Source organism: Aureobasidium pullulans, assembly GCF_000721785.1.
Source record: "Aureobasidium pullulans EXF-150 unplaced genomic scaffold scaffold_32, whole genome shotgun sequence".
Lineage (NCBI taxonomy): Eukaryota > Fungi > Ascomycota > Dothideomycetes > Dothideales > Saccotheciaceae > Aureobasidium > Aureobasidium pullulans.
The window spans coordinates 42,516-67,190 of record NW_021941052.1 but is presented as its reverse complement, the minus strand read 5'-3'; the positions used below and the strand labels follow the sequence as shown (position 1 = coordinate 67,190).

Here is a 24,675-nt window from a genome sequence, read left to right as displayed (position 1 = left end):
CAACGCAGACTTCGAACCCGGTTCTCTCAGCCCATGGTCTTCAAACGTCATCATGAGGGAAGCGCCAACCACCTTCATCATCGCATCACCCGGCTACAACAGCAACAACGCCATAAAAGCAGAATACCAAAACCGCGAACCAGCAGGCATATCCATATCTCAAACCTTCGCCACAACCCCAGGCACCACCTATGACTTTTCATTCCGCTGGATGATGAACAATAATCACGATGACGCATCTTCTGATATCTGGTGTAAAGATGCGGATCAGAGTTTCAGCAGTATTGTGTTTTCGTATCATCTTGGTGATGATGAGGTGGATACTTGGGTGCTTGTTGATGGTGATGGTGGAAAGCTGGTTGCGGAAGACGAGAGCACGACTATTGAGTGTCAGATAGTTAGATATGAGGGTACGACGATGTGGATCGATGAGGATGTGGCGATGCTGGTTCGAGCAATAACTTCGAGTATCCATACAACTATAGACATCAGTCTAGAAAGTATTGGAGTCAACTATATTCCCAATGACCTACATCTGCACCTCAAGAATATTTGCAATGGCTATAACGCAACCCGATCGCCTAGTGTTCCATATCTCTCCATATATCCGCAAAGGCAAGTGATGACAAAGAAATGTTTTGGAACACCATCAATTTAGCCCCCAACAATTCACCCACTATCTTCATCGAGATCTTAACCCGGCCGACTTTCTTAAGCCCGTACCGTCCGTCTCGCATGAGGATTTTTTTCTTTTCTTCATATGACAACACTGGTGTCAAAACTACGCAAAACCATAAACAGGATCTCGCAATCAGTGATAAAAAGAAGAAAGAAGAGCCCCCCGTATCTCTCAAAGAAATCCAAGGATTCGGAGGCAAGAAAAGGAAATCACGTCCTTCGATGACATAAAAGAATAACACATGGCTAGCGCAGGACATTCGAGGACGAGGAGAATGAGAGAGCGCGAGAAAAGCCACTGAAGATGGGGGTTTACAGTAGACCGACAGAGTTTGGGGTTTTGAAAAGTTTGCCCACGAGCGAGAAAAGCAGTAGTGTTATAAGAATGCCCCTGGAGCGGAGGAACCATCGTGCGTTCTTGGACCCCGTAGCCTCAAAACCGTTCCCTGCGCGATACGATGGTTCACTTGAGCGCCACTTACTCCAGTGTCTATTTGACCAACGACTTGGCTATCGAGCAAAAGTAGGCGATCGTCGACTTCCCGGAGCTTGGACAGAACTGTAAGCATGTCTTTCGAGGCGATCGCCAAGCGTATATGCTCTTCTATGTTAGCACCGTCTGGGACTGTAGAGAGCAAATCCGACATGACCTTGTGTAGTGAGGCTTGTATGGGTTTTCGGGTGCCGCTTTTCGATATCCAGACTACCTGGATTGTTCGTGTTGAAGAAATCTTGATTCCATCATTGCCATAGCGTCCTTCGGGATAGATGAAATATGTCTTGAAGCATCCGTTCACTAGTCCGGCCTCCGGCATGAGTCTAGCTGTGAGCAAGGTCGCCCTTTGCAAGGGGATACGAATGATCTCCCTCTTACGGCCTTGTGGAAGAGGAAGCAGAGCACTTCGAGGTCGAAGTCTTGACTCACCACCGAATCGAGCGGCATGGTTCAAGAGTACCCGAACAGCTTGTAATTGTCCAGCAGAATAGGCAGCTGAAAGCGGTGTCCAGAACGGTCCTCCCAAGCCTTCAAGATTGGCTTCGTGCTGTAAAAGGAGATGTATGATGCCAAGATGACCCTTGAAGGCTGCTGCCTGAAGACAGTCTCCAAGCTCAATATCCTCAAGGTTCGGGTCGGCCTTGGCCTCTTCTAGGAGCCAGCGTACCATATTCTCATGTCCCAAAACGACAGCAGCGCGAAGAGGGTAGCCGTATAGACCTCTCACTTCGAGTCTCGCTCCACGGTCTGCTAGCGCTTTAACGAGACTGAGCTTTCCGCCGCAGACTGCAGCCTGTAAAGCGTTTCCGAAGAAACCAGTCTGCTGGTTTACATCACCATACCTCACGAAGAGACCCTTGGCTTGTCTCTCCTTGCCGCTGAACAGAGCAACCTGAAGCTGGTCCTGGACTCGTTGAGGTGTGAACATGCCAGCGAATCTTCCAATCAGGAGTTCGACAACAGCGAGTTGACCACTGAAGATAGCTCGACGGAAACAGCGATCGAACGACTCTTGATCTGGAAAACAAAAGCCGTATTCGATGATGAGTTCTGCGATGGATTCGTGCGATCTTGCTACAGCTGCCTGGATTGCATTTGCGAAAGATTGTGGCCGAGATCCAGAAGCCGATCGATTTCTGAAGCCGATCTGCTGCTTGTCCATGCTTGGCGATATGTGGCGAGCAGATCCGGCAATGAGATCTTGCTGCAGCAGATACCTCACGGTCTCGAGATGACCGAAGTGAGAAGCTAGACTCAGAGCAGATGCACCATCGCTATTAGGCTGATGCCAGTCTAGGATCTGATCGCTGTTCTGGTTGAAGTCTAAAACAGGATGCAAGCCGAAACATGATATAGCAAACAAGGGAGACTCTGGAACACTCCAAACAGCGTGAAGCTTTTGTGACAGCTCGCCGGCCAGATTAGTTTGGTGAGTTGGCAGTATGGAGCTCAAAGCTTCTAGCCATTTGTCGAGATGGTCGTCCTCGAACAAGAAAGTCGATAGGAGGTCCACATCCGCCTTTTCTTTGAATTGTGCGATCTCGTAATGAGCAGCCCAGTACACTACGGCATATTAGTAAATTCTGCTCATGCTGTTTCCCGAGGCGTGTATCAAGATTTCTAGACAGCTGCGTGCCAAATTGGCATGCGCTTGCTGAGGAGCAAAATGGCCGAGTGATTCGAGATAACTGTTCGAAGTCAATAATGGACCAACCCAGCAAAACTCAGCAAGCATACTCTTGTACAGTCGAGTGGGAAAGTCGGACCACGTTCAAGACCTCATCAATTTCGACCAAATTGCAACAACAATCCAGTATCTCACCGATTGCAAGAGACTTATCGTCTTTCATCAAAGACATTGAAACAGCAGATAGGAGCGCGTCGACGGACAGCAATTATTTTGCATGTAGGAGCCAGTAGAATGTGGCGAACGCAATCGACTGACTTTGCTTTTCCATTGCTAGAATTCGATGATGGATCGAGTCATAGAAAGCGAGCAGTGTTTGGGGCGGTCGAAGAAGGACATCATGTACATCGCGTTCCAATTTGACGGTGTCAGGATCGCAAAGGCATTGGAGCTGTAGGGCAACCCATCGAAACGACCCTTCAGCCTTGGTTTTGAGAATCGAAGCGACACGGTTTGAGAGGTCAAGAGAGACTCTTCCAGCGAGCATCTGTTTGCTTTCTATTGCTGTTGCCACCTGCAGATCAACAAAAGCATCAATGTCGTTCTTATTCTGCTTTTCGTTGACCATGATGCATGCAAACTTGTCAAGACGAACGTCGATGTCGCGAGCTTTCTGACTGCTGACCAATATCTTGACAGGTTTATGGGAATGGATCAAGATTTCCTCTAACGCTGTGAGCAATTGATGCCGGGTGATAGAGTTGCACTCATCTATAGCGTCAATGATGATTGTTGCCGGAGTCATGGCCGTGAGTTCTAGTATTAGCTTCTTGCATTCTGACAAGTTCAAACTTGGGGGACTGAGTCCGTCTTGTTCAGCCTGGATGCGTTTGTTCTTATGAATGCTGATGACTGGTGCTAATATGCCGGTTTGATCTTCCGAAAGCGCAATTTGTTTTGCGAGGGTTCTGAGTATCTGGCATGGATCTGCACGTTCGAGCTCACCAGGGTTCTTAGAGCAATAGAAAAATGCGATGGGTGCAGCAGTCGGGTTTGTTTCGACTTCGCTCCTTAGGCGTTGCAGTGTAGCGGAGCTTGACTCTTTTTAGCAGGTATCAATAACAACGGAGAAGCCACACGCAATCACATACATGAGCTTGGTCTTACCGCAGCCAGCTGAATTGTGATTAGTGAACTGGATGCATCTAAAACAGTATCACTTACTAGATCCGATCAGACGCAGCATCTGTGAAGAGCCCGATTGGTACCAGTCAATATACTTCGAATTGAGAGCCAGCCATTGGCCCGAGTTAGGCATGATATCGGCGGACAAGGCTTCATAGTGCTGTCGATATGGTACACACGAAAGCCACGACAAAATTTGTATCTTTTGCTTTTCTGCAGATCATCAGCACTGTAAGCACACATGAGACATGCAGCAACCTACGGTCAAGATCGTGATGGAGCGCTGATACTTGACCGGTGGTCTGCAAGAACGAGACCCCGAATCTGTCTAGCTTTCGTTGTACGCTTTCCAGACCGTTGTTAGTAATTGTTCCGGCTGCCTTGATGTCGCTGACAAGTGCAGCCAAGCTCATCTGCCCTTATGCGCTATCAGCCAAACCCTCAGCATTCATTGGAGCACGACGTACTTTCAGTATTAACAAGATCTGCTTGACGACACACCAGCGCCTCCTGATCTGTGATTTGGCTCAGAGCATCATCAAGTTCCGGCGGACGGAAGGCGTTGACAAACGTCCGCGCTATACATCTTAGTCTCGAACAGCGTACTTACTTGCAGTGTTGTGACTGTAATACTTCCTTGCTCTGCAGAGATACCGTAGAACGGCAGCATACAAAATGGTGACTTGACCTTGGAGTTGTTTCTGGGCCTCCGTATGATCTTTCAGGTAGAGTATTTCCACGAGACTGTACTGAGCCACCACTCTAGCAGTAATTTCCAGTCCTTCAATCATTGCTTCGAACGTTTTGATGTCTTTCAGAGAAATCTGGTGCTTGTCAGCAAGACCTCTGCAGTCTCTATCAATTTGCTTACCTGGAGAAAGAGCCTGATGCCAGCCCATGGAAGCGATGAGTGGACCGGGTCATATTGCGCTATTACGTCGACCACCGACAGAAACTGATTAACCCATGATAGCAGCTTCCCGCATAGATCACGGAGAATGATCTCTCTCCCGCCAATGCCTTTGATTTTCCATCTCTTGTTGAGACACCGCTCATTCTGTACTTGAACAGACCTGAGGATATCTTCCAAGATAAGCCGTCTCTCAGACTCTGGTCTGTTGAAGTCGAAGAGCTGCTGATCGGCATCGCTCAGCTGTTGTTGCGCTTTCTGCCATAGGGAAGCCATGCCCCGACCGGTGTGAGTATTGAACCGTAACCTTGTCAGTGTCACAGAAAGGAGTTGTCAAGAGCTGACAAAGCCTTTTTGACAAGACCATCAGTGCGAGAGCACCGCCTCAAGACCGAGGCAGATGATGGGAATGTGGCGCTGTGCGTGCATGCAGGTTGACCAGTCACAGCTCTCAGCGCGTCTTGCCATCATATTGTCCGGCCAATCGCTGTTCAGGCTGCATGTTGAACGCAACTTCGGATTGTTATATACGGCATGATGAAGGTACATCAAAAGCAAGATGGCACTGCGTCGTGAATGGCAATACGCCGGCATGGTCAGATGGCGATGGAACAGAATGGGAGGAGGACTGGTCTTCGGCACATGGACGTCGGGCTTGGCGAACTCGGGATCGGCTTCTGGTTCCCTTCCCACTCTCGATCGTCCCTTCTTCACGAATCCCCGAAGAGCACAAAGATGCAGGAATTGATGTGTTTGAATTTTGAAAAGCGTTTTGATCTCGTAAGTACGTACGTGTATATATCTCATCCTCACAACTTGCTCTTTCCAGCCTTGATCAAATGCAGATTCACCGGTGTGATAGCCTTACCCTCCAACAACGCGCCCAAAGTATTCTTATAACACAATTCCTCGAATCCAATATGTGTGTCGATAGTGCCGCCAGCAGTGTGTGCCGTCAAAGTAGCTTGCTTGAGACCACACAACTCCTTGTTGACATGAGGCTCATTCTCAAATACGTCCAATCCACATGCCGACAGCTGACCGCTCTTCAAGGCTTCAACCAGATCGGCTTCATTCACCAAAGGTCCACGAGCGATGTTGATGAGTCTGCTCCCACGCTTGAACTTCTTGAACTTCTCGGCGGTGAAGAGTTGTTTGCCTGAGAATGGTGTTGCGACGATGATGCAGTCTGCAGCTCCCAGCATCTCATCCAAAGTGTCGTAGTAAGTTGCACCGACTGCCTCTTCTACTGATTTGGGCTTGCGGAAAAGATCGTGGTATGCGATTTTCATGTTCAAGCCGAGGTATGCTTTTTGAGCGACGCGGTAGCCGATGTTTCCAAGACCCACGATGCCGAGGATACGGCCACCTGGGTTTATGGCAGTGGTTGGAGAGTGCTTGTGTGCATCGAAAAGTTCGTCTGGGTTTCCTGAACGAGCGGCCATCTGAGACCAAGCGAGGTTGCGGAATGTGGAGATGATGAGGAAGAGGGCGGAGTCAGCTACTGAGTCTGAAGATGCTGCTGCGCCGTTGCAGTATACAATTCCTGCAATCTCTATTAGTACGATTGGTGGGACCAAGTGCGAATAAACCACCGGATCATACCTCTCTCGGCCAAGATATCGGTGTCCACCCAGTCGAAGCCTGCGCCAGCAGATGCATACACCTTTACACCTTCCGGGAAGAGCGAAATCATTTCTCTGTCCACACGGCCGCCTTCTCCACCAGTGTTCCAGAAAGGTCGCATGATGGCTATGAAGTTACCCCATCGCTTCTCTTTCAAAGCCTTAAGAAACTCGGGACGTTCACGTTCTGCTGCTGTGGGTGTAATGACGTTGAAGTGTGTTGTAAGTTTGCTGTATAGGTCTGCATGCCAGCGAGGTGGGTCGCCCAGGTGAAGAATGCTAGGTTTGGAAGCCATGTTTGTGTGGTGTTTCTGGTAGGGATATGGTGGGTGAAAAGAGAAATGAACAAAAGAACAAGAGACCGAAGACCTACATGATGGGTAAGGCAAGCTATTTGTCTGGACTACTGTTTCCGAGAATTGGTGTTGTGAAGGAGGAAAGATGGGTAGCGATCGGTATCGGCGACTGAAATTCAATAGCCGACACCTGCCCGTTTTGTGGGGTGCTTGTGGGGTGTTTGGTTTCCGAAGGGTTGATCTTCCGCAGCCACCTGCAGGTTGCACCAGGTCAGACACGCAAATAATACTTCCTCATTCAGATGTCTTCGGGGTTGTGTGGTCGGGGACTGAGATCGCTCTGCAGCTGAGTTGACACAACTTGTGCTTGATTGCTTGGAACAACACGTTGTCCAGATGCATCCGAAGAAGCCCAAGAGATCACTGAGTAATTGTACTGCAAACCTTGGTGTCGCTGTCAGGTATTGGAGCTGGTTGTGATTGTGTCTCGTGCAGTTGCTAAAATGAAGAACGTTGTTTTATTCGTACTGCTCTGCAAACCGCGTTGAGCTTCATAGTCGGACAGATGGTACCTATGTTTTTGAATGCCTTCCCACATAACGCCAGCGCTGAAACAAGCCCATTCATGCTCCTGAAGATTATTTTGCGATGACCATCTCCCGAGCAGGGCGTTCGTACTCGTATTCGATCTCCCTCTTGGGACCCTTTGAGCCTGCCTTCTTCTTTGATTTTGAGTCGGCAGCAGGTCTCTTGCGCTTCTTGAGGTCTGCGAGTTTTTTGGCCAGCTCTTTGTCGTCCTCTCCAGATCCGCTCTCGTCGTCTTCGTCTTCGTCTTCGTCTTCATCCTCTTCGCTCTCGGAGCCAGCCTCCTGTTCACTGCCAAGCCAGTCCTCCAGGTCGTCCATGTCGTCGTCGCTCTCCTCAACGTCACTGACGTACTCGACGTCAGGACCTTCCTCCTCTTGTTCGTATTCGTACTCTTCCTCATCTTCCTCATCAATACCCTCGTCGAGGTCTTCATCGCGGGTGGCCTCACCACCACGCTCCAGAGTGCGCATGACGCGCTTCCAGATGTTCTCGTCAACGTTGAGAGGTTGCTCGCCGTAAGCGCCACTTCTCAATCTCTCGACCAGTTCTCTTTCAATAGCGCGCTCAATCTTGGCGGCTGACTCTGCCTTGCGCTCGCGGGTCTGTTCCCTTCTGCGAATCTTGGGTGCGAGTCTGGGTACCAGCTGTTCTCCAAGACGTTCCTCCTCACGGGCGAGTTTTTGCATGCGGACTCTGACTTGAGTCAAACGAGTGAGACGTTGCTTGTTCTTGTGGACCAGGAATTTGGGCCAGTACTTCAGGCGATCATCGACTTGCTCAAGAGCCTTGGAGTAGTTGCTGCTGAGACGAATCTTCTCCCACCATTTGCTGGGCATGTGTGCACGTTCGATGGTCTTGATGTAGAGGTAGAGACGCTGCGTTTGCGGGTCGGCGCGAATGGTGGCATAGCGAGAGTTGGCGAGGGGACATGATTGACGGTTGCAGAGACCAGTAACGTTGTGTTCGTTGCGACAGAAGTTTTGCTCCTTGGTTGTCCTGCGCGGAAGGGTCAGTCAAATTCAGAACGTCCTAGGCGCGCAAATGTCGTACTTGAGTTTGAATGAACAGAACTGCTGGTTGATAACCTGCCAAACAATTTCGTCCGAGGCCATTTCGGCGATTGTGATTTATTAGTCCGGTATTGGCTGTCTTTGGGTGTCGAAGGGACGGTCGAGAAGTGAGACTTCTCGAGACTATGGCTACGCCGATGAATGGTCGTAGGTGCGAAGGAGGACAAGCGGCAAAATAAATCCGATCAACAATTGCGAAGCGCCCGGCGACTTTTTTCTGAGCAGAACTTGATTGCCAGCGTCGAGATTCTTGGCTGTTCACCGCCTTCGGCACGGCCCGAGGCCCCGTCCAGCACAACCCCGATGGTCAGCAAACCTCGCCTCCTGATTTTCGTCTATCTCCCGTAAAATCTCAATTATCTTCCAACATAACTGAATGCTTGCGGCGAATGAGGCTTGCCAGGAGCTCATTGTCACTTGCTATCAGGCGGTCGTCATGTCTTTCTTCGACGGCTAAAATATTGCCATTGGCCGTGTCACCAGTCACGCCAACCACATCTGACTTCCGCAATTCTGGATCCTTCTCCGCTCGGAAGTATCCTGCAATCACATTGAGGCATCAAAGCACTGCTTCTTCGTTTTCAACAAGGTTTTATGGTGATCCGACAATCTACGCCTTGTCCACTGCTCCTGGTCGAGCAGCCATTGCCATCATCCGCATCTCCGGTTCAGCATGCAAGGATATCTATCACAGCCTTTGTCCTGGGCAAAAACCATTGAAGCCTCGTTATGCTGCCGTGCGGACCTTATATCGTCCTTGGGCTAAGCCATCTCCAGACAATCTCCTGGATTCTAGTGCTTTGGTCCTCTACTTTCCAGCTCCAAAAACAGTAACTGGGGAGGATCTTCTTGAGCTGCACGTGCATGGAGGCACAGCTGTTGTTAGAGCCGTCTTAGCTGCCATCTCCCAGTGCTCGTCAGCTCCCGGTGCTATTCGATATGCAGAAGCCGGGGAGTTCACAAGGAGAGCTTTCATGAACGACCGTCTTGACCTGACACAGGTAGAAGCCCTGGGAGACACCCTCTCTGCAAATACCGAGCAGCAGCGTCGTCTGTCAGTACGTGGCACTACCAACAACTTGTCCATCCGATACGAGTCATGGCGGAAGATGCTCCTGGCAGCAAGAGGCGAGCTCGAAGCCTTGATTGATTTCTCGGAGGACCAGCATTTCGACGAGTCGCCATCCGAGTTGGCATCTTCTGTCGCAGATCAGGTTCAAGACTTGGTGCTCCTGATTGACACGCATCGTCGTAATGCAATGCGCGGAGAACTGCTACGTAACGGCATTGCAATTAGTTTACTTGGCGCGCCTAATGCTGGCAAAAGCAGTCTGCTCAACCGCATTGTTGGCCGCGAGGCTGCTATCGTCAGCCAAGAAGCAGGCACGACCCGCGATGTGGTCGAAGTCGGCATTGATCTAGGCGGTTATCTCTGTCGCTTGGGCGATACTGCTGGCCTGCGAAGTGCTGTCCTTGCGACTGCCAAAGCTCAACAAGAGCACATGCAAGAGAAAATCAGCATGATCGAAGAGGAAGGTATGAGGCGTGCCAAGCAGAGAGCAATCGAAAGCGACGTCGTCATCGCAGTCTTATCCTTGGAACTTGAAGGCAAGAAGGTGGTCCTCAAACCAGATCAAGAAGTCATCGACACTGCTGCTGAGCTTGCGGAACAAAAGTCGAATGTTTTGGTGGTACTCAACAAGATCGATCTGCTCTCAGGACATGCCTCCGAGCTCGAAAACTTCCGACGACAGGTCGCTGATGCCCTGCCGCACGTCAGACTCGAAAACATCTTCGCCATCTCTTGCAGAGATGCAGAGATATTTACGGCTCCAGACGCTGGCCACATTCCGAGTTTCCTCTCAGGTCTGATCAGACAATTCGAGGATATGACATCAGCGGTAGCAGCTACGGACGATGACACCGATGCTTCGATTTGGCAAGAGTCTCTTGGTGCAACAGAGCGTCACAGACTTCTACTTGACGAGTGCCAGTTCCATCTCGAGCAGTTCTTAGGACAAGTGGAAGCCGGCACACAGAACACTGAAGATTCCGGTCTCGAGGAGATTGACGTCGACATTGTTCTGGCCGCTGAGAACTTACGTGACGCTGCCAACTGTCTTGCCAGAATCACTGGTAAAGGCGAAGCTGGCGACGTGGAAGAAGTACTCGGAGTCGTGTTTGAGAAATTCTGCGTTGGCAAATGAGAATTCTAAAGAATAACAATATGATTTGATTGCTCAAAGAGATCACAAAGACCTGCTTTGACTGAAGAACAGAATCTAAAACTTCCAAAACCAGCACCGCAACTATGCCCCGAACAAAAAGAGAGAAAACATCAACGAGTGAAAAACATCAAAAACCCGAATTGGGCCCTCCAACTCCAAAATATGCTGCCAAATATGCTCCGCCGACTATTCTCTGCCTCCTATTACCGCACCAATCTGATCGCTACCCCCCAACGCCACTGATGCAATGCTATGAACAAAAAAAACAATCGAAATGCTGGTTTTCAAAGGAATGCCCTGCCGTGTATATGTCGTCGAAGACCATGCGTGTAGTATGTCGAAAATGCCCGAATAAACACCACCCAATGCTGCAAACGAAAGTTGAAATGCTCCCTCAACGCCATTTATATGCAATTTTGTTGCCGGCGAGCGACCAGCACCACCAGCGATGTCGGAAAAAGGTCGAAGGTGTTTAGTTGTAACCACCTCTGCCATCATCCTTGTCGGCGGAGCGGGCAGAGCGGACGGTCAAGCTGGATGGGTTGTTGGGTCTGCTGATGCCGCTGGTTTTGACATCGCGGTTGTAGCCTCCGCGGCCTAGGGTGATGGTTGAGTTGCGGTTGTAGCCGCCGCGTCCCATGATTGCTTGAATGTACATGTTTGGAGTTGTTTTGAGGTGATGATTGATTTGAGATTGAGATGTCTGGAATGTCGATGGTGGTCTGTGATGAAGAGTGATGGCTTTTGATGTTCTGCTGAGCTCTTGATATGATGTAGTAGTGATGATGAAGGAAAGAGCAAAAAGAAGAGATGGTGCCAGAAGCTCATATATACTACTTTCCTTCTGTCTAACATACCAACTCTGTAGTGTTGCAACTTACAACATTTGGTTATCGGCGACCCGTTCCAGTCAAAGCACTGCCTTGCACCAAGGCATCCCAAGCCATCTGAACGCTTTGAGAAAGAGCTGTTCTTGTTTTCCCCCATCTTACACAGTCATCACCCAAAACACCCCCTGCCATGCTATCCTCCAGCGTCACATCCAAATGCTCACAGCCTCAGGCCCTTCCATTTCTCTGCCGAGATAATTATGGTTAACAGAGAGTGGAAGTGATCTGATAGGTTCATTAACTCGAGCAAGGTACAAGTGCTTACTGGCACGAAAATGCGCACTAATATTCTATTCTGAGCTGCACATGCACATAGTACAAGCCGGTTTCCCCATCGGGTGTTGCGGAGTCTGAAGCTCCGTGTATCTTCTTTCTTCCTTTCTTTCTTCGCAGTAGCACACTTTATCAAATCAGCCTTACGCATGCAAGGTACCCTTGAATTATCCTGTTCGAGGAAAGAGTGCAAAACAACATGCTGACGAAAACTTTGTTCGGAAAGCTATGTTTGGGATCAATTTGGCACGGGTGAATGCGCTCAGCCCTATGCAGTGCACACGTGGGTTTGTGAGCGTGTGGCTTTTTTGGTTCGACTGTCTGACATGCATGATGTGCATGCATTCATGGAATGATAGGATTAGAGGTCATCTTGGGAGTTCTGCAGCGCTCGGGAGTGGAGCGAAGTCTGACAGGTACCGAACATGTGGTCGTGGAAAATTCCGAAACTCTTCGTCGACCTTTCTGCTTTGAGACGCCGGAGTGCTGGATATCTTGTTTTCTACCTTCCTATTCTGGAGGGTGTGTGTCTTTGCTGACTGCAGAGTATGGTGGTATTGCTTGTCGTTTTGACATTCTGTTCAGATGCAGATGCGACGGTGAACTCTATCTGTCCAGCGGTCCGTAATTCCATCAGTCTGGTCTTCCTCTTTCCATGACCGTTCAAGGACATTCTATCCCCATATGACACTCAAAGGAAGTCCGCGTCTCTTTGCGCCACAACGCTTGAGGTAAGAGCCCATATTTACAGCATGCATGTATCTCAAAATCTACAGCCTTGCAGAGAAACACAGACCTTCCACAAAGAGACACCTCCCCTGGATGTGAACACCGTACTCGAAATATCAAGCATCCAGGAACGGAGGATCTTCAGGATCTCCAACAGCGCCACGATTAGGCGTCCTAGGAGCCAGGTGGCTGGATTCATGATCACCACACTACTTTTCGGTAATCCTGTTACACAGCCTGATGCTTATCTCGAAGTGACTTCACGTCGCACCTTTTTCTATATGGACAACGGATTTAGAGGGTTGTTTCGTCAACCTCTTTCCGTCATCGGTCTATAACATCAAGCGAGCGCGAGCATTCACCTTCTTCGTGCTGAACATTGCAAGGAGACCAACTTGTAAGGCCCACGACGGTGTAATCGTTCATAAGGCCTCGAAGTCTAGATTTTGTCGGAAGCGACGGTATGCTCTTCTAGGCGGAACCACAACACCGCAATATTGTCTTGTGCCTCAAGCGAAGCAGTAAACGTCTTCGGCTCCTGGGGGTTGTTGGATGTAACGCTGCTGCCTCGAAGCTCGTGCTAGGCCAACATCTAGGTTTGGCAAAGTTGTTCCGGTCGAGTCGATATCTGTTTGTTGCAGTTGGATTCACTTACCAAGCTGATCTAGCCCACAGCAATAGGCAATCTCTACCTGTGAAGCCAAACACGTGCCGGGTTGTGCCTGCACTCGCAGGCCGTTGCGGCACCCAGATTTTGTTGGTAGTAGCACTGCTGCCTACATATTACCAACAACCAAGACGAAAACGCTCCCTCTGCCAAAAACTTCCCGAGTGTCGAAAAACCGGTATGATGCGGAGCACCAAAAGCAGTTCTTCGACCTTCTCGGGTACCAGAAGGTACAAAAAGCAGACTTCTGAACTTGATGGTGATGGTAACGTTGCAAGGCTTTGGGTTGACCGACGAGTGAAGTGCGCTGTAATGTTTTGGTGTTGTCCGGAAGCGCGTCTGTTCCTGGGAAATTCGTCGTTGTTTGCACAGCTCAACAAAGCATCTCAAACAACAAAGACTGACCACACCATCTGAAAACCAAGCTTACCCCCAATCAAAACCAACCTCTACTGGATACACCATACCATTGAAAATGAATTGGGTAAATGAGCTCGAGAAAGCTATTGAGCTGATTAACGCAGAGGGATTCGACAATTGTGTGGCACATGTCAATACTGTACTTCGCGACACCACTCCAGGCTACCCTCGTATACGCTACTACGCTCTGCTTGCTCTCTGTATCTCCGACTGGCGCGAGGCAGAAGTAAGTTACCTCCTGTGAAAATGCCAGAGAAGCGCTGACACGCCACACAGGAGATGCGCACCAAAGCAGAAGACTGCTTTTCTAACTGGCAGCTTCTCAACAAACCCGGCGACTTTCCTGGAGTCGATGGCGTCCGTGACGAGCTGAGTGCCATACTCGAGGAGGTCGCTGAGGATCTCAAGAGTCGGAGGCCAAGTGACTGGTACATCCATCAGATGACATGGACTGAGACTGATGTAGAGGAGTGGCAGGCTGAGCTGGCAGAGATAGAACGTCTTGCGCATTTAGAAGAGGGACGGGAGGAGGATGACGACGACGACGACGAAGAGGCCGAGATTGAAGAAGAAGAAGAAGCCGGGTTGTCGCCTACCGAGTTAGCAGCCCCGAACAAGGCCACCGACGAGGAATCCAACACTCGTATGTGCGCCCGCAACAAGACCGCAGACGCTGTTAATGCTACACAGCCCGACACTTGATCAAGCCAAAGGTGTCCAAGAAGTCCACTCGCCCACCCCTACCGACCGCCGCGTCCACACACTCGCCGCACCAGATTGAGGCACTAGCTCGCTCCACTGCTCGTTCGAAGACATAATGCTTCTACATCCGTGTTCGATATGATCGCTTGGTATAAAGCTTTGGTCAGGATCTTCGAGAGCCTCGAGTCCAAGGTGAAGCATGTAAGAGTTTAACGTCACCGCCCTACTTTAGAAAGCAATTCCCCAATTACACAGCCATCTTCCGTGATAATGAATCCTTCGCCGTAGTCGTGTGAGAAGGAAGGCCAAGAAGACCAGGCGTTGCTGGTTCGTTGAGAACCTCGTCGCATCGATAGTTACAGCAAACGGGCTAATCGTTGCCGGAAGGGCTTTGTTGTACCAGAATTATACAATACTCTTTCCGGTATTTCTGTTATCCTTGCTGGACTCGATACGATCATGCGCGGAGGCCCAGTCCAGGAGTTGGGTAAGTACGGTGGTGACAACTCTCGTGCCATCAATCGGTCGACAATCTCCTCGTCTGGATGGAGTTTTTGAAGCACATACCTGCAAGCTGATCCGGCAGCCCAGTGTGATGTATGGTGATTCTCGTGGTATTTGTCGTGATCCGTCTGCTTGGATCTCACGATTAAATAAATTGCCATGCTTAAATATGGTCGGCTGTTGTGCCTGTTTCGGACGTCGATTTGATGCTGAGTCTACTCTCCGGCAGGCGGACCGTAAACCCGTCCGCAGACCGCCATCGGCATACAAGTCAAAGACCGGCGAGGTATGAGTGCGAGACTCGTGACGAGGACCAGAATGGCTCGTGTGGAAAAGTCCGGGCTTCTCGAAAACAGCGCATGGCAACTGGGAAGGTATTCGGGCCTTTTCTGGTTGTCCCGCATTCTACTCCAACATATGGGGAAGCTCGCTTGTCGGTTGGACTTTCCGGTTCGATGTTGCTGCACCTGCCACCAGAGATGACAGTCGATGCCCCCATCATATTCCTTCAGCAGTGGAGAAGGTCACAACAGGAGCGAAGTACGGCCGTGGCGGGCATTTATAGATGCCAGGTGATCGTGCTCGGCGTGAGGGGAGCATGAGGGTTACATGCCTTGGCATTAGTACAGAGTTGACTGACAGCCCTGCCAGTGTTCCTCCATGGGGCATGGACTGATCCACCGTCACCCTCTATGTGGAAAACTAATCTCAGACTTGCCGACGGCCACTCGTGCGGTGCGTGGTAGACGACCAAAGTGGGTCGATGTCTCTGCGGGTTCGTGGAGAATGATGGAGATCGTTACATCCCGAGGTTTTGCCACTTTAGCCGGAGCTGCCACTGTTGCGAGTCAGCAGTGGGGGCCTGTCGTCTTGTGGGCGTTCGTGGGGGCCCAAAAAGTATCATGATCCTTTGCAAAATTTCCGACGTCACCAAATCATTGTTGATGTCCGCCTCTTGTTTGCTACTCAAGCTTCCTGGCAATGCTTGGGTCAGCTTGTGGCTTGCGATGGTATAGGTTCATATATTTCAGATTGCAACTTTGTGAATGCAATCGAGCTGAGTCAGGAGCGTGCTGGACAACTTCGTGTCTCCGCGTCGGTATGTCCAGATCCAGAGTTTACCGCACCCAGAATTTCGATGAAGATCACCAAGTTCGAGCGATCATCACCATCAGAATCGGTCGGCAGATTCGAAGGAGACCTTCGTCGGATGTCTGCGATGCCGCCTCAGCCGACCGAAAAGGTGTGGCTTAGTACGGCCCGGCGAACGGTCAACTTCGGGTCACAACGGGATTGCTACGTAAGTGGCCTGCCCGACAACAATTGCGAATGTTGCTCCTTCTGTGGCTGCAGGTACACAATGCTTGATTGCACATAGACACAAGTTTTACAGACGCTTTCTGCCGAGTCGCGTTGTGTTGTCAAGAAACTGTTGAATGAACTTTGCGCCCTTTACTGCCCGTGTCCGATGCCGACAATCCTTGCCATAATTTGTCCGCGTCTTCATGGGGCCTCCAGTGGGGAGATGATCTTCATTCTGGGGCAGAGCTGGAGTGTACGCCCGTGCGCACTAAAAAGTCAGGTATCCACGTCACATTATTGCTTGACTTTTTGTAATCCAAAGGCACGCACCTCATGAACAGTGGGTCGGGAAGGTATGCCGCGAGAGGGCTGGTAAGACATGGCTCTTCCGAAAGGCAGAGCAGGCAGGTATAAAGGGTACTGATGATCCTCTGTTCGAATGTCCATCAGCAGCTCGCCTCTGAGGGACAATCACAATCATGCCTTCCCTATCTTCATATATCCTTGCTTCGGCGGGAGCCTCTCTGGTGAATGCACAGTTTGGCAACTTCGGTTCGCCATTCCCCAACACAACATATCCTGGATTCGAGTCTGAGAACCCCTACACTATTGAGGGTTCCAAGAGCTTCCAATGGAGCCCTCCCAAGTACCCCAGTCCTTGGGGTGAGGGTGCTGGTGACTGGAAGGAGTCTTATGTCAAGGCTCGCGCTCTTGTCTCCCAATTGACCCTCGAAGAGAAGGTCAACCTGACCAGTGGTATCGGAACGAGTAAGTATAATCATCAATATTGTCATATCTCATTCATTCTAACTCTCTTCGAAGACCAGGGTAACTGCGTCGGTCAGACCGGCTCTGTTCCTCGTCATGGTATCAATGCTCTCTGTCTGCAGGACTCTCCCGTCGGTGTCCGTCTCACCGATGGTAACTCTGTTTTCCCTGCCGGTGTTAACGTCGCTGCTACCTGGGACCGCGGTCTTGCCTACGCTCGTGGACGTGCCATGGGTCAGGAGCACTACGGCAAAGGTGTTGACATGCAGCTCGGTCCCGTTGCTGGTCCTCTCGGTAGAGCACCTGCTGGCGGCAGAAACTGGGAAGGCTTCTCTCCCGACCCCTACCTCACTGGTCTCATGTTCGCCGAGTCGATCAAGGGTATCCAGAGCGCAGGAGTCATGACCAGCGCTAAGCACTTCATCGCTTACGAGCAGGAGCACTTCCGTCAATCTCAGGAGGCCAAGAACTGGGGCTTCAACGTCACTGAGAGTGTTTCAGCCAACTTGGATGATGTTACTCTGCACGAGCTGTACCTGTGGCCCTTCGCCGATGGTATCAGAGCTGGTGCTACATCTATCATGTGTTCTTACAACCAAGTCAACGGATCTCAGGCTTGCCAGAACAGTTACATTCTCAACCACGTCCTGAAGAATGAGCTCGGATTCCAGGGCTTCGTGGTTTCAGACTGGTACGGAACTCACAGCGGTGTTTCTGCTATTCTTGCTGGTCTCGACATGAGTATGCCTGGCGATCCCGTTCAGGAGTTCGGAAACCACGGTGGTGCTCTTTTCAGCTCGAACATGACAATTGCTGTTATTAACGGAACTGTTCCTCAATGGAGACTGGACGATGCTGCCGTCCGTATCCTCGCTGCCTACTACTACGTCGGCCGTGACAAGAACGAAGTTCCCGTCTCTTTCAACTCTTACTCTCTCGACACCTACGGTTACTCCCACAATGCTGTTGGTCAAGGTTACGGCCTTATTAACCAGCACGTCGATGTCCGCGAGAACCACAGCAAGCTCATTCGTGAGATTGGCTCCGCTTCTACCGTCCTGCTCAAGAATGTCAACAACGCTCTACCTCTCACTGGAAAGGAGAAGTTCACTGCTGTCCTTGGTGAGGATGCTTTCGAGAATGTGAACGGACCTAACGGCTTCACTGACCGCGCCGGTGACTCTGGTACTCTTGGCATGGCCTGGGGCTCTGGATCTGCCAACTTCCCTTACCTCATCACTCCTGATACTGCCATCCAAAACGAGGTTGTTGGTAAGAATGGTGGCCAGTACCAATCTCTCAGCAACAACTCGAACCTTGACCAGGCCTTCTCTCTTGCTAAGCAGGCCGAGGTCAGCCTTGTTTTTAATAATGCTGACTCGGGAGAAGGATACCTCCAGGTTGAGGGCAACTATGGTGATCGCAACAACCTTACATTCTGGCAGGGCGGTGACGAGCTTGTCGCCAATGTCTCGGCTACCTGCAACAACACCATTCTGGTCATCCACTCTGTCGGTCCCGTCCTTATTGAGAAGTACGCCAACAACCCCAACATTACCGCCATTCTCTGGGCTGGTGTTCCTGGCGAGCAGTCTGGTAACTCGATTGCCGACATTCTTTACGGTCGTGTCAACCCTGGTGCCAAGCTTCCCTTCACCATGGGTGCCAAGCGTTCCGACTACGGTACCGATGTTCTTTACACTCCCAATAACAAGATCCCTCAGACCGACTTCAAGGAGGGTATCTTCATTGACTACAGAGCCTTCGACAAGCAGGAGATTGAGCCCGTCTACGAGTTCGGTTTCGGTCTCTCATACACCAACTTCACCTACAGTGACATCAAGGTCAACAAGCTGAACACTAGTGCCTACACCCCCACCACCGGTATGACTCCTGCTGCTCAGACCTACGGTAACATCAGCATGAACCCTGCCGACCACCTCTTCCCCGGCAACTTCTCTCGCGTTCCTCTCTACCTCTACCCCTGGTTGAACTCGACCAACCTCTCCTCCGCTGCTGGTCAGTCTCAGTACGCTCCCTACGGTGATGACAGCTTCGTCCCCGAGGGTGCCGTCGACTCTTCTCCTCAGCCTCGTCTTCCTGCTTCTGGTCCTTCCGGTGGTAATCCCGCTCTGTGGGACGTTATCTACCGCGTCACCACCCAGATCAAGAACGTCGGCAAGGTCGCTGGTGTTGAGGTCCCTCAACTCTATGTCTCTCTTGGTGGCCCTTACGACGCTGTCAAGATGCTCAGAGGTTTTGAGAGATTGAGCATCCAGCCCAACCAGACCGTCACCTTTTCTGCCGATATCATGAGAAGAGACATCATGAACTGGAGCCCCGAGGCTCAGGATTGGTTCGTCAGCAACTACACCAAGACTGTGTATGTTGGTAGCAGTTCGAGAAACCTTCCTCTTACTGCTCAGCTCGCTTAAGCGAATGTATTTTTTCATGATCATGATAGACCGAAAATGATTTGCTTCTGCTTAGACTAGAAGATTAGTTTATAATATAATCACATTTACCACTCACTTCTTCTCTGCCTTAATACTGTGAACCATCCATTGCATAAACCATCCATTGCATAGTGCATTTGAAGCGGTTCATCTACTTCTTCGGTACAGGTTCCGTCTCTTGGACTTTCTTGATGACTCTTGCTGGTGATCCCACAGCCACCGAAAATGCAGGAATGCTCTTTGTGACGACTGAGCCTGCACCAATCGTACATCCGTTTCCAATCGTCACGCCTGGCAGAATGCTGACATTACCTCCGATCCAACAGTCGTCTCCAATGAACACAGGTAGTGCGAACTCGACACCGTCACGACGTGATTGGACATCGGTCTGATGAGTTGCGCTCAAGATGCTGACATTAGGTCCGAACATCACTCTGTCACCAATCTCCACCAAACAGCAGTCAAGAATTGTAAGACTATACTTGTGTCAGTCATCTATGTCTTCCTGCAGGGAGAAATATAGGCTCACCCGAAGTTTGAGTAGAAGTCATCACCAACGAGAATGTTGCAGCCATAATCGACATTCAGCGGCGGCTCAATGCAGCTGTTCTTGCCGAGAGAGCCAAAGAACTTCTTGAGAATTTCGGCGCGCTTTGACATCAATTCATCTTCTGTCATCTCATCCGGAATGGGTGCGTTGTATTGTGAGGCAAGTTTGCGAGCACGGAAGCGGCCGGTGAGAAGTTCTGGGACGAAGGCATTGTAGCTGGAATTGTTCAGCAAGCGTAACGTCAAACAGTTGCTGTTTGTTTGCAAGTGATGTGAAGCATGAAAACGATGCAAGAGATGGACCGAACACTTACAGCATGCCAGATATCATCTTTTCGTATTCTTCACACCATGGCACGTTGGCCGAGTCTCTAGCACGAGCAATGATAGCCTCATTCTTCGATTTCGCGGGTTCCATCTTGGTTGTTCGAGGAGTGAGATACGGGAAAAGAGATGATGCCGCGAGAGAAACGAGTCGACAGAGATGATTATGGCAATGTGAGATGCTACGCAACGTGTTCTTATGTACGAGTCGATGTTTGAATGAAGCAACACCAAGAGTCGCTGAGGGAAGTCAATGTCGGTCCGGCTCAGATGAGCTTCTGTTGAGAACATTCGCTTCTCCTCGAATCTATGTGAAGCCAACAAAAGGGGCAAGAAAGCTTCCGCGAACTCCTGCCAGATCCTACGCAATCTTGTAGGAGACGCGTTCGGAACAAGGTTTGGAAGGCGGGATCACGTCCCGACAACCCGAAAACTATTCTGACTTCGCGAATTCAGCGCGATGATGACCTGTGCCAAGTAGCGTGTCAAACCTCGGCGCGTTGCAAGCACGTCGCTTTTATTCAGCTCTTCCCCGTCATCAGAGTCCAGTATTTCGTCCTTGCTTTCGCTCAATCTTTGACGATGCAGCTTTGATGTACGAGAGCGTAAGAAGTGATGTCGGTGTTGAGGAAGCCGCGTATATCGCGGGCTAAGCTCAGATCCTCCCGCCCACGTGCTGCGAGCGTAGCTGCCAATTGCGCGCTCATTCAATGAATGATGATTGATAACCGGCAGATACGGCATCCTTAAATGGAGGATGCTTTAGACCTTCATGCGTTGCTGAACATCCATGGAGTTATATCCAGCTCTTTGGGCGTTCCAGTTTTTCTTCTCATTCTTCATACCACAATCATTGATCATGGGTCTTCGAAAGCTCCTCTTCCCTGCAGCCCTCTGGTTAGGTGTCGTCAATGCCCAAAGCATTCCATCCGGAGCAATTTCCTCTCATATCGCATCTTCTGGATTTCCAACCTCTGTCTTTTCATCTTATTGGGTCAAGCCTGTCGCTACAGCAGAACCTCAGCCAGCACTTTACGACCCTGTGTTGAATATTACTTTTCCTCTGAACCTAACAGATCCTGACACAATCTCGGACAAGAGCAACGACCCCGTCTCGTATCCTTCGCCCATTGCCAACTTGACTTCTACTGGAAAGCAAGCTGTGCTTGACAGCATTATCTCTCAGGTCAAGGAGATCATTGGTAGCGAGCAGCTCACCACCAATTGCTCGAAATGTATTGCTAGCTTGACTGTAGCAAAGTCGGCCGCTCAATTGGCCCCGGAACTCATACCGGATACCATGGTTTCTTTGTGTAAGAAATACAAGTTTCAGTCGAACGAGACTTGTGAGGAGAACTACGAGGCTACTACTTTTGGCGCTATCTGGACTCAGATCTTGGCTTTGTCCGATGTTGCTGGTTTGGATGGCCAATACATCTGCAATCGCTTATCGAGTACGTTCTGCTCCTTCCCTAAGACGAGCCCGCTGAACACGACGGGCCTCTTTAAAAAGCCAAAGCCAACCAACTACACGATACCAAAGGCTAGCGGTGAACGTATCAAGGTTCTCCACATGTCTGACATCCATCTGGATCCTCGGTATGCTGTTGGAAGCGAGGCCAATTGCACATCTTCTTTGTGTTGCCGTGCTAACAACTTTAACACTGCTCTCCCGACGGGTGAAATCTCGCTTCCAGCTCCGTACTATGGCGACTTCAAATGTGACAGTCCGTATGGTTTGGTTCTGGCAGCATTGGACTCTATTGCACCTCTGACTGGTACTAATCAGAAGGACCCGTTCGGCTTCAGTATCTATACTGGTGATCTTGTCAGTCATGAGGGCCAGCAAGAACTCTCCAGAGAGTACGTCGAGTATGCAGAACTGTCAATCTATGACATGCTCAAAAAGTTCTTGCACAAGACTCCTGTCTACGCCGTCCTCGGAAACCACGATACCAATCCTGAAGCTATAGATGCACCTCACAGTCTTCCTGGTGACCTTGGTATGCAAATGTCCTGGAACTTTGATCATGTCGCCGGACTGTGGCAGGAAGAGGGCTGGCTCAACTCGACTGCCGCAAATCAAGCTCGTCTTCATTACGGTGCTTACTCTGTCAAGACTCCTCAAGGTCTTCGTGTTATCACCTTCAACACCGATTTCTGGTACCGATCCAACTACCTCAACCTGATTGACACCATTAACCCTGACAAGTCTGGCATGTTCGCTTGGATGATTGAAGAACTTCAACGTGCCGAAGATGCTGGAGAGAGAGTCTGGATCCTTGGACATGTCCTCAGTGGTTGGGATGGCACGAACCCTATGCCTAATCCTACAGATCTATTCTATCAGATCATCGACCGCTACTCACCTCATGTCATCGCCAATGTCTTCTTTGGTCATACTCATGAGGACTTTGCATATGTGTACTATGCCAACAATGGTACTAACCAATCTGCCGGTAACGCCTTGAACACCGCTTGGGTTGGCCCTAGTATAACTCCGCTTACGAATGTCAACTCCGCCTTCCGAAGCTATGAAGTTGACACCGGCGATTGGAATATTTACGAAGCCTACACATTCTACTCTGATGTGGAATCGTTCTCTTCTCTCAACACCACGGGTCCAACGTTCCAGTTTGAGTACAACACGAGGGATACCTATGGACCTAGCATCAATTGGCCTGCAGAATCTCCTCTGAATGCAACATTCTGGCACTTGGTCTCGGAGCAGATTGAGAAGAACACGACACTGGCCAGTACCTTCAATACATACCAAGGAAAGAGCAGTGTGAAGAGTCCCAACTGTACAAACATTGCTTGTGCGAAGGCCAAGGCATGTTATATGCGTAGTGGAAGTGTTGCATTAGGATCGCAGTGTCCTCAAGGGTGAGTCCTAATTATTCTACCAGGTGTATCTTCTGCTGACCATCACAATAGCTACGGAAGTGTACAAAGTCCTTTCAAGCCAGCCTCCTGATAGACAACGACGCAATTTGGCTAGAATGACGAGACATAGATCGAGACGTCAATGATTGAGAAACATCCTATATTTGGTAGAAGTCGTCGGTGAATTCAGGATCAAAGATATATTGGTAGAAGCTTCAATTGGAACACATTACTATTGAAATGTTGATTGCTTCCATCGTGCTATATCTTAGTAATTTACTGTGGCTGCTGTGCAAAGAAAGACTAGTTAAAGAACTATCATCAACAAGAATGGAAAGAGGCACCGAAGACGGGTCTTGAACCAGCACTTTCACCAAACGGGTTGAAGCCCTATCTTCGGCTGGCAATTGCTTGTCATGGACCATAGCTTTTGATTGCGGTTTGACATCGTCTCTTCTTTCGATCTTTGCTCATTGGCGCAAAAGGCGATTGTATATAGTCAACGTCTAGAGAACATCGATCCAAGACATACACACACACACAATGCCTGACACATTCTACCCTGACATATTCCACATATTCCACCAAGTCCGTTCGTCTGTGGTATCACCCTGGCTAGGAGATTCCTTCGAGCAAAGAACACCTTTAGCATAGTTGGACACGCCGATACTCTCTCATATTAGGGTAAAGGGCTCTTTGTATCCACACGGAAAGTACTGGACTGGCACTAGCTTGTGTTACGCGTGCTCCGAGCTGTTTTGTGATTCTTGGTAAGTCCCATCACAGAGCTGAGGAAAGTTGGCAATGAGATCGATTAAACAGGAACATGATCTACTCAAGATTAAAAACACCTTACCATCACATAAGCCCATCCACAGAGTTCAACAACTAGATCAAAAGTTCCAGAACACGCTACACCATCCACCACCGCTCTCCCATCTAAAACATTTCCAAGCCCAGCATTTCAAGACTACATATACTCTGCTACCCGACCTCACACCACAAGTCAACGAGCCAGTCCACACAGTGAACTAGATCATTCAGACCTGCCGGGGTAGCTCAATCGGTAGAGCGTGTGGCTCTTATCAATTCGATAAAGTACAACCTCAAGGTCGCGGGTTCGAGCCCCGCCTTCGGCTATTCCTAAACACACAGTTGACTTATCTTTTTGCCGTTCCTACTGCTCTGCGTAAGAGACGGTGGTGGAATTGGGGCAAAAGGAATTCTTTTTTGGTGGTGGGAGAAAGGGATTTCTTTTTTTGTTTGTGTGGGGTGGGGCTTGGTGGGCAGGGTTTGGTGCGGGAGTTGGGTGGAATCGAGATGCGCTTGGATTAAAGAATACTCGTAACGAGCGGCCACCTACTCAAAAGACGGGCAGATCACTTATAGTACTTAAAGCAACGTCAAAAATCATCCGAAGAATCCAAATAAGTCATTTTTCTTTCTGTTTCCGTCGTGAAAAGTTTAAGCTTTTTTTGCACATGCAAGTAAAAAAACTCTTA

General features: G+C 49.8%; 8 protein-coding genes across 8 annotated transcripts; 4 read left to right on the top strand and 4 right to left on the bottom strand.

Moving 5' to 3' along the window:
• Positions 1–1,055: 1,055 nt before the first annotated feature.
• Positions 1,056–5,172, bottom strand: M438DRAFT_409420 (uncharacterized protein; the record flags this gene model as incomplete). Its single annotated transcript, XM_029910016.1, has 8 exons — positions 1,056–2,737; positions 3,120–3,895; positions 3,953–3,977; positions 4,026–4,199; positions 4,249–4,404; positions 4,454–4,564; positions 4,597–4,810; positions 4,858–5,172. The coding sequence occupies 8 exons, from the start codon at positions 5,170–5,172 to the stop codon at positions 1,056–1,058; spliced, it is 3,453 nt and encodes a 1,150-aa protein (XP_029755672.1).
• Positions 5,173–5,705: 533 nt separating this feature from the next.
• M438DRAFT_339692 (putative D-mandelate dehydrogenase) lies at positions 5,706–6,817 on the bottom strand (the record flags this gene model as incomplete). Its single annotated transcript, XM_029904244.1, has 2 exons — positions 5,706–6,442; positions 6,502–6,817. The coding sequence occupies 2 exons, from the start codon at positions 6,815–6,817 to the stop codon at positions 5,706–5,708; spliced, it is 1,053 nt and encodes a 350-aa protein (XP_029755671.1).
• Positions 6,818–7,455: 638 nt separating this feature from the next.
• Positions 7,456–8,517, bottom strand: M438DRAFT_283628 (Mak16 protein; the record flags this gene model as incomplete). Its single annotated transcript, XM_029901403.1, has 2 exons — positions 7,456–8,401; positions 8,456–8,517. 2 exons carry the CDS (start codon positions 8,515–8,517, stop codon positions 7,456–7,458), a joined length of 1,008 nt encoding a protein of 335 aa, XP_029755670.1.
• Positions 8,518–8,600: 83 nt separating this feature from the next.
• Positions 8,601–10,682, top strand: M438DRAFT_378132 (P-loop containing nucleoside triphosphate hydrolase protein; the record flags this gene model as incomplete). The annotated part of the gene is made up of 2 exons (XM_029908782.1): positions 8,601–8,626; positions 9,065–10,682. 2 exons carry the CDS (start codon positions 8,601–8,603, stop codon positions 10,680–10,682), a joined length of 1,644 nt encoding a protein of 547 aa, XP_029755669.1.
• Positions 10,683–10,894: 212 nt separating this feature from the next.
• M438DRAFT_349608 (uncharacterized protein) lies at positions 10,895–11,490 on the bottom strand. Its single transcript, XM_029906436.1, has one exon. It carries the CDS (start codon positions 11,359–11,361, stop codon positions 11,176–11,178), a length of 186 nt encoding a protein of 61 aa, XP_029755668.1. The 5' UTR covers positions 11,362–11,490; the 3' UTR covers positions 10,895–11,175.
• Positions 11,491–13,737: 2,247 nt separating this feature from the next.
• On the top strand, positions 13,738–14,479 carry M438DRAFT_369379 (uncharacterized protein; the record flags this gene model as incomplete). Its single annotated transcript, XM_029908106.1, has 2 exons — positions 13,738–13,908; positions 13,959–14,479. 2 exons carry the CDS (start codon positions 13,738–13,740, stop codon positions 14,382–14,384), a joined length of 597 nt encoding a protein of 198 aa, XP_029755667.1. The 3' UTR covers positions 14,385–14,479.
• Positions 14,480–16,174: 1,695 nt separating this feature from the next.
• On the top strand, positions 16,175–19,479 carry M438DRAFT_387676 (thermostable beta-glucosidase). The gene is made up of 2 exons (XM_029909000.1): positions 16,175–16,958; positions 17,013–19,479. Exons 1-2 carry the CDS (start codon positions 16,670–16,672, stop codon positions 19,391–19,393), a joined length of 2,670 nt encoding a protein of 889 aa, XP_029755666.1. The 5' UTR covers positions 16,175–16,669; the 3' UTR covers positions 19,394–19,479.
• A 1,667-nt stretch (positions 19,480–21,146) lies between these two features.
• M438DRAFT_339685 (sphingomyelin phosphodiesteras-like protein) lies at positions 21,147–23,264 on the top strand (the record flags this gene model as incomplete). The annotated part of the gene is made up of 2 exons (XM_029904243.1): positions 21,147–23,173; positions 23,225–23,264. 2 exons carry the CDS (start codon positions 21,147–21,149, stop codon positions 23,262–23,264), a joined length of 2,067 nt encoding a protein of 688 aa, XP_029755665.1.
• Between the last annotated feature and the right edge of the window lie 1,411 nt (positions 23,265–24,675).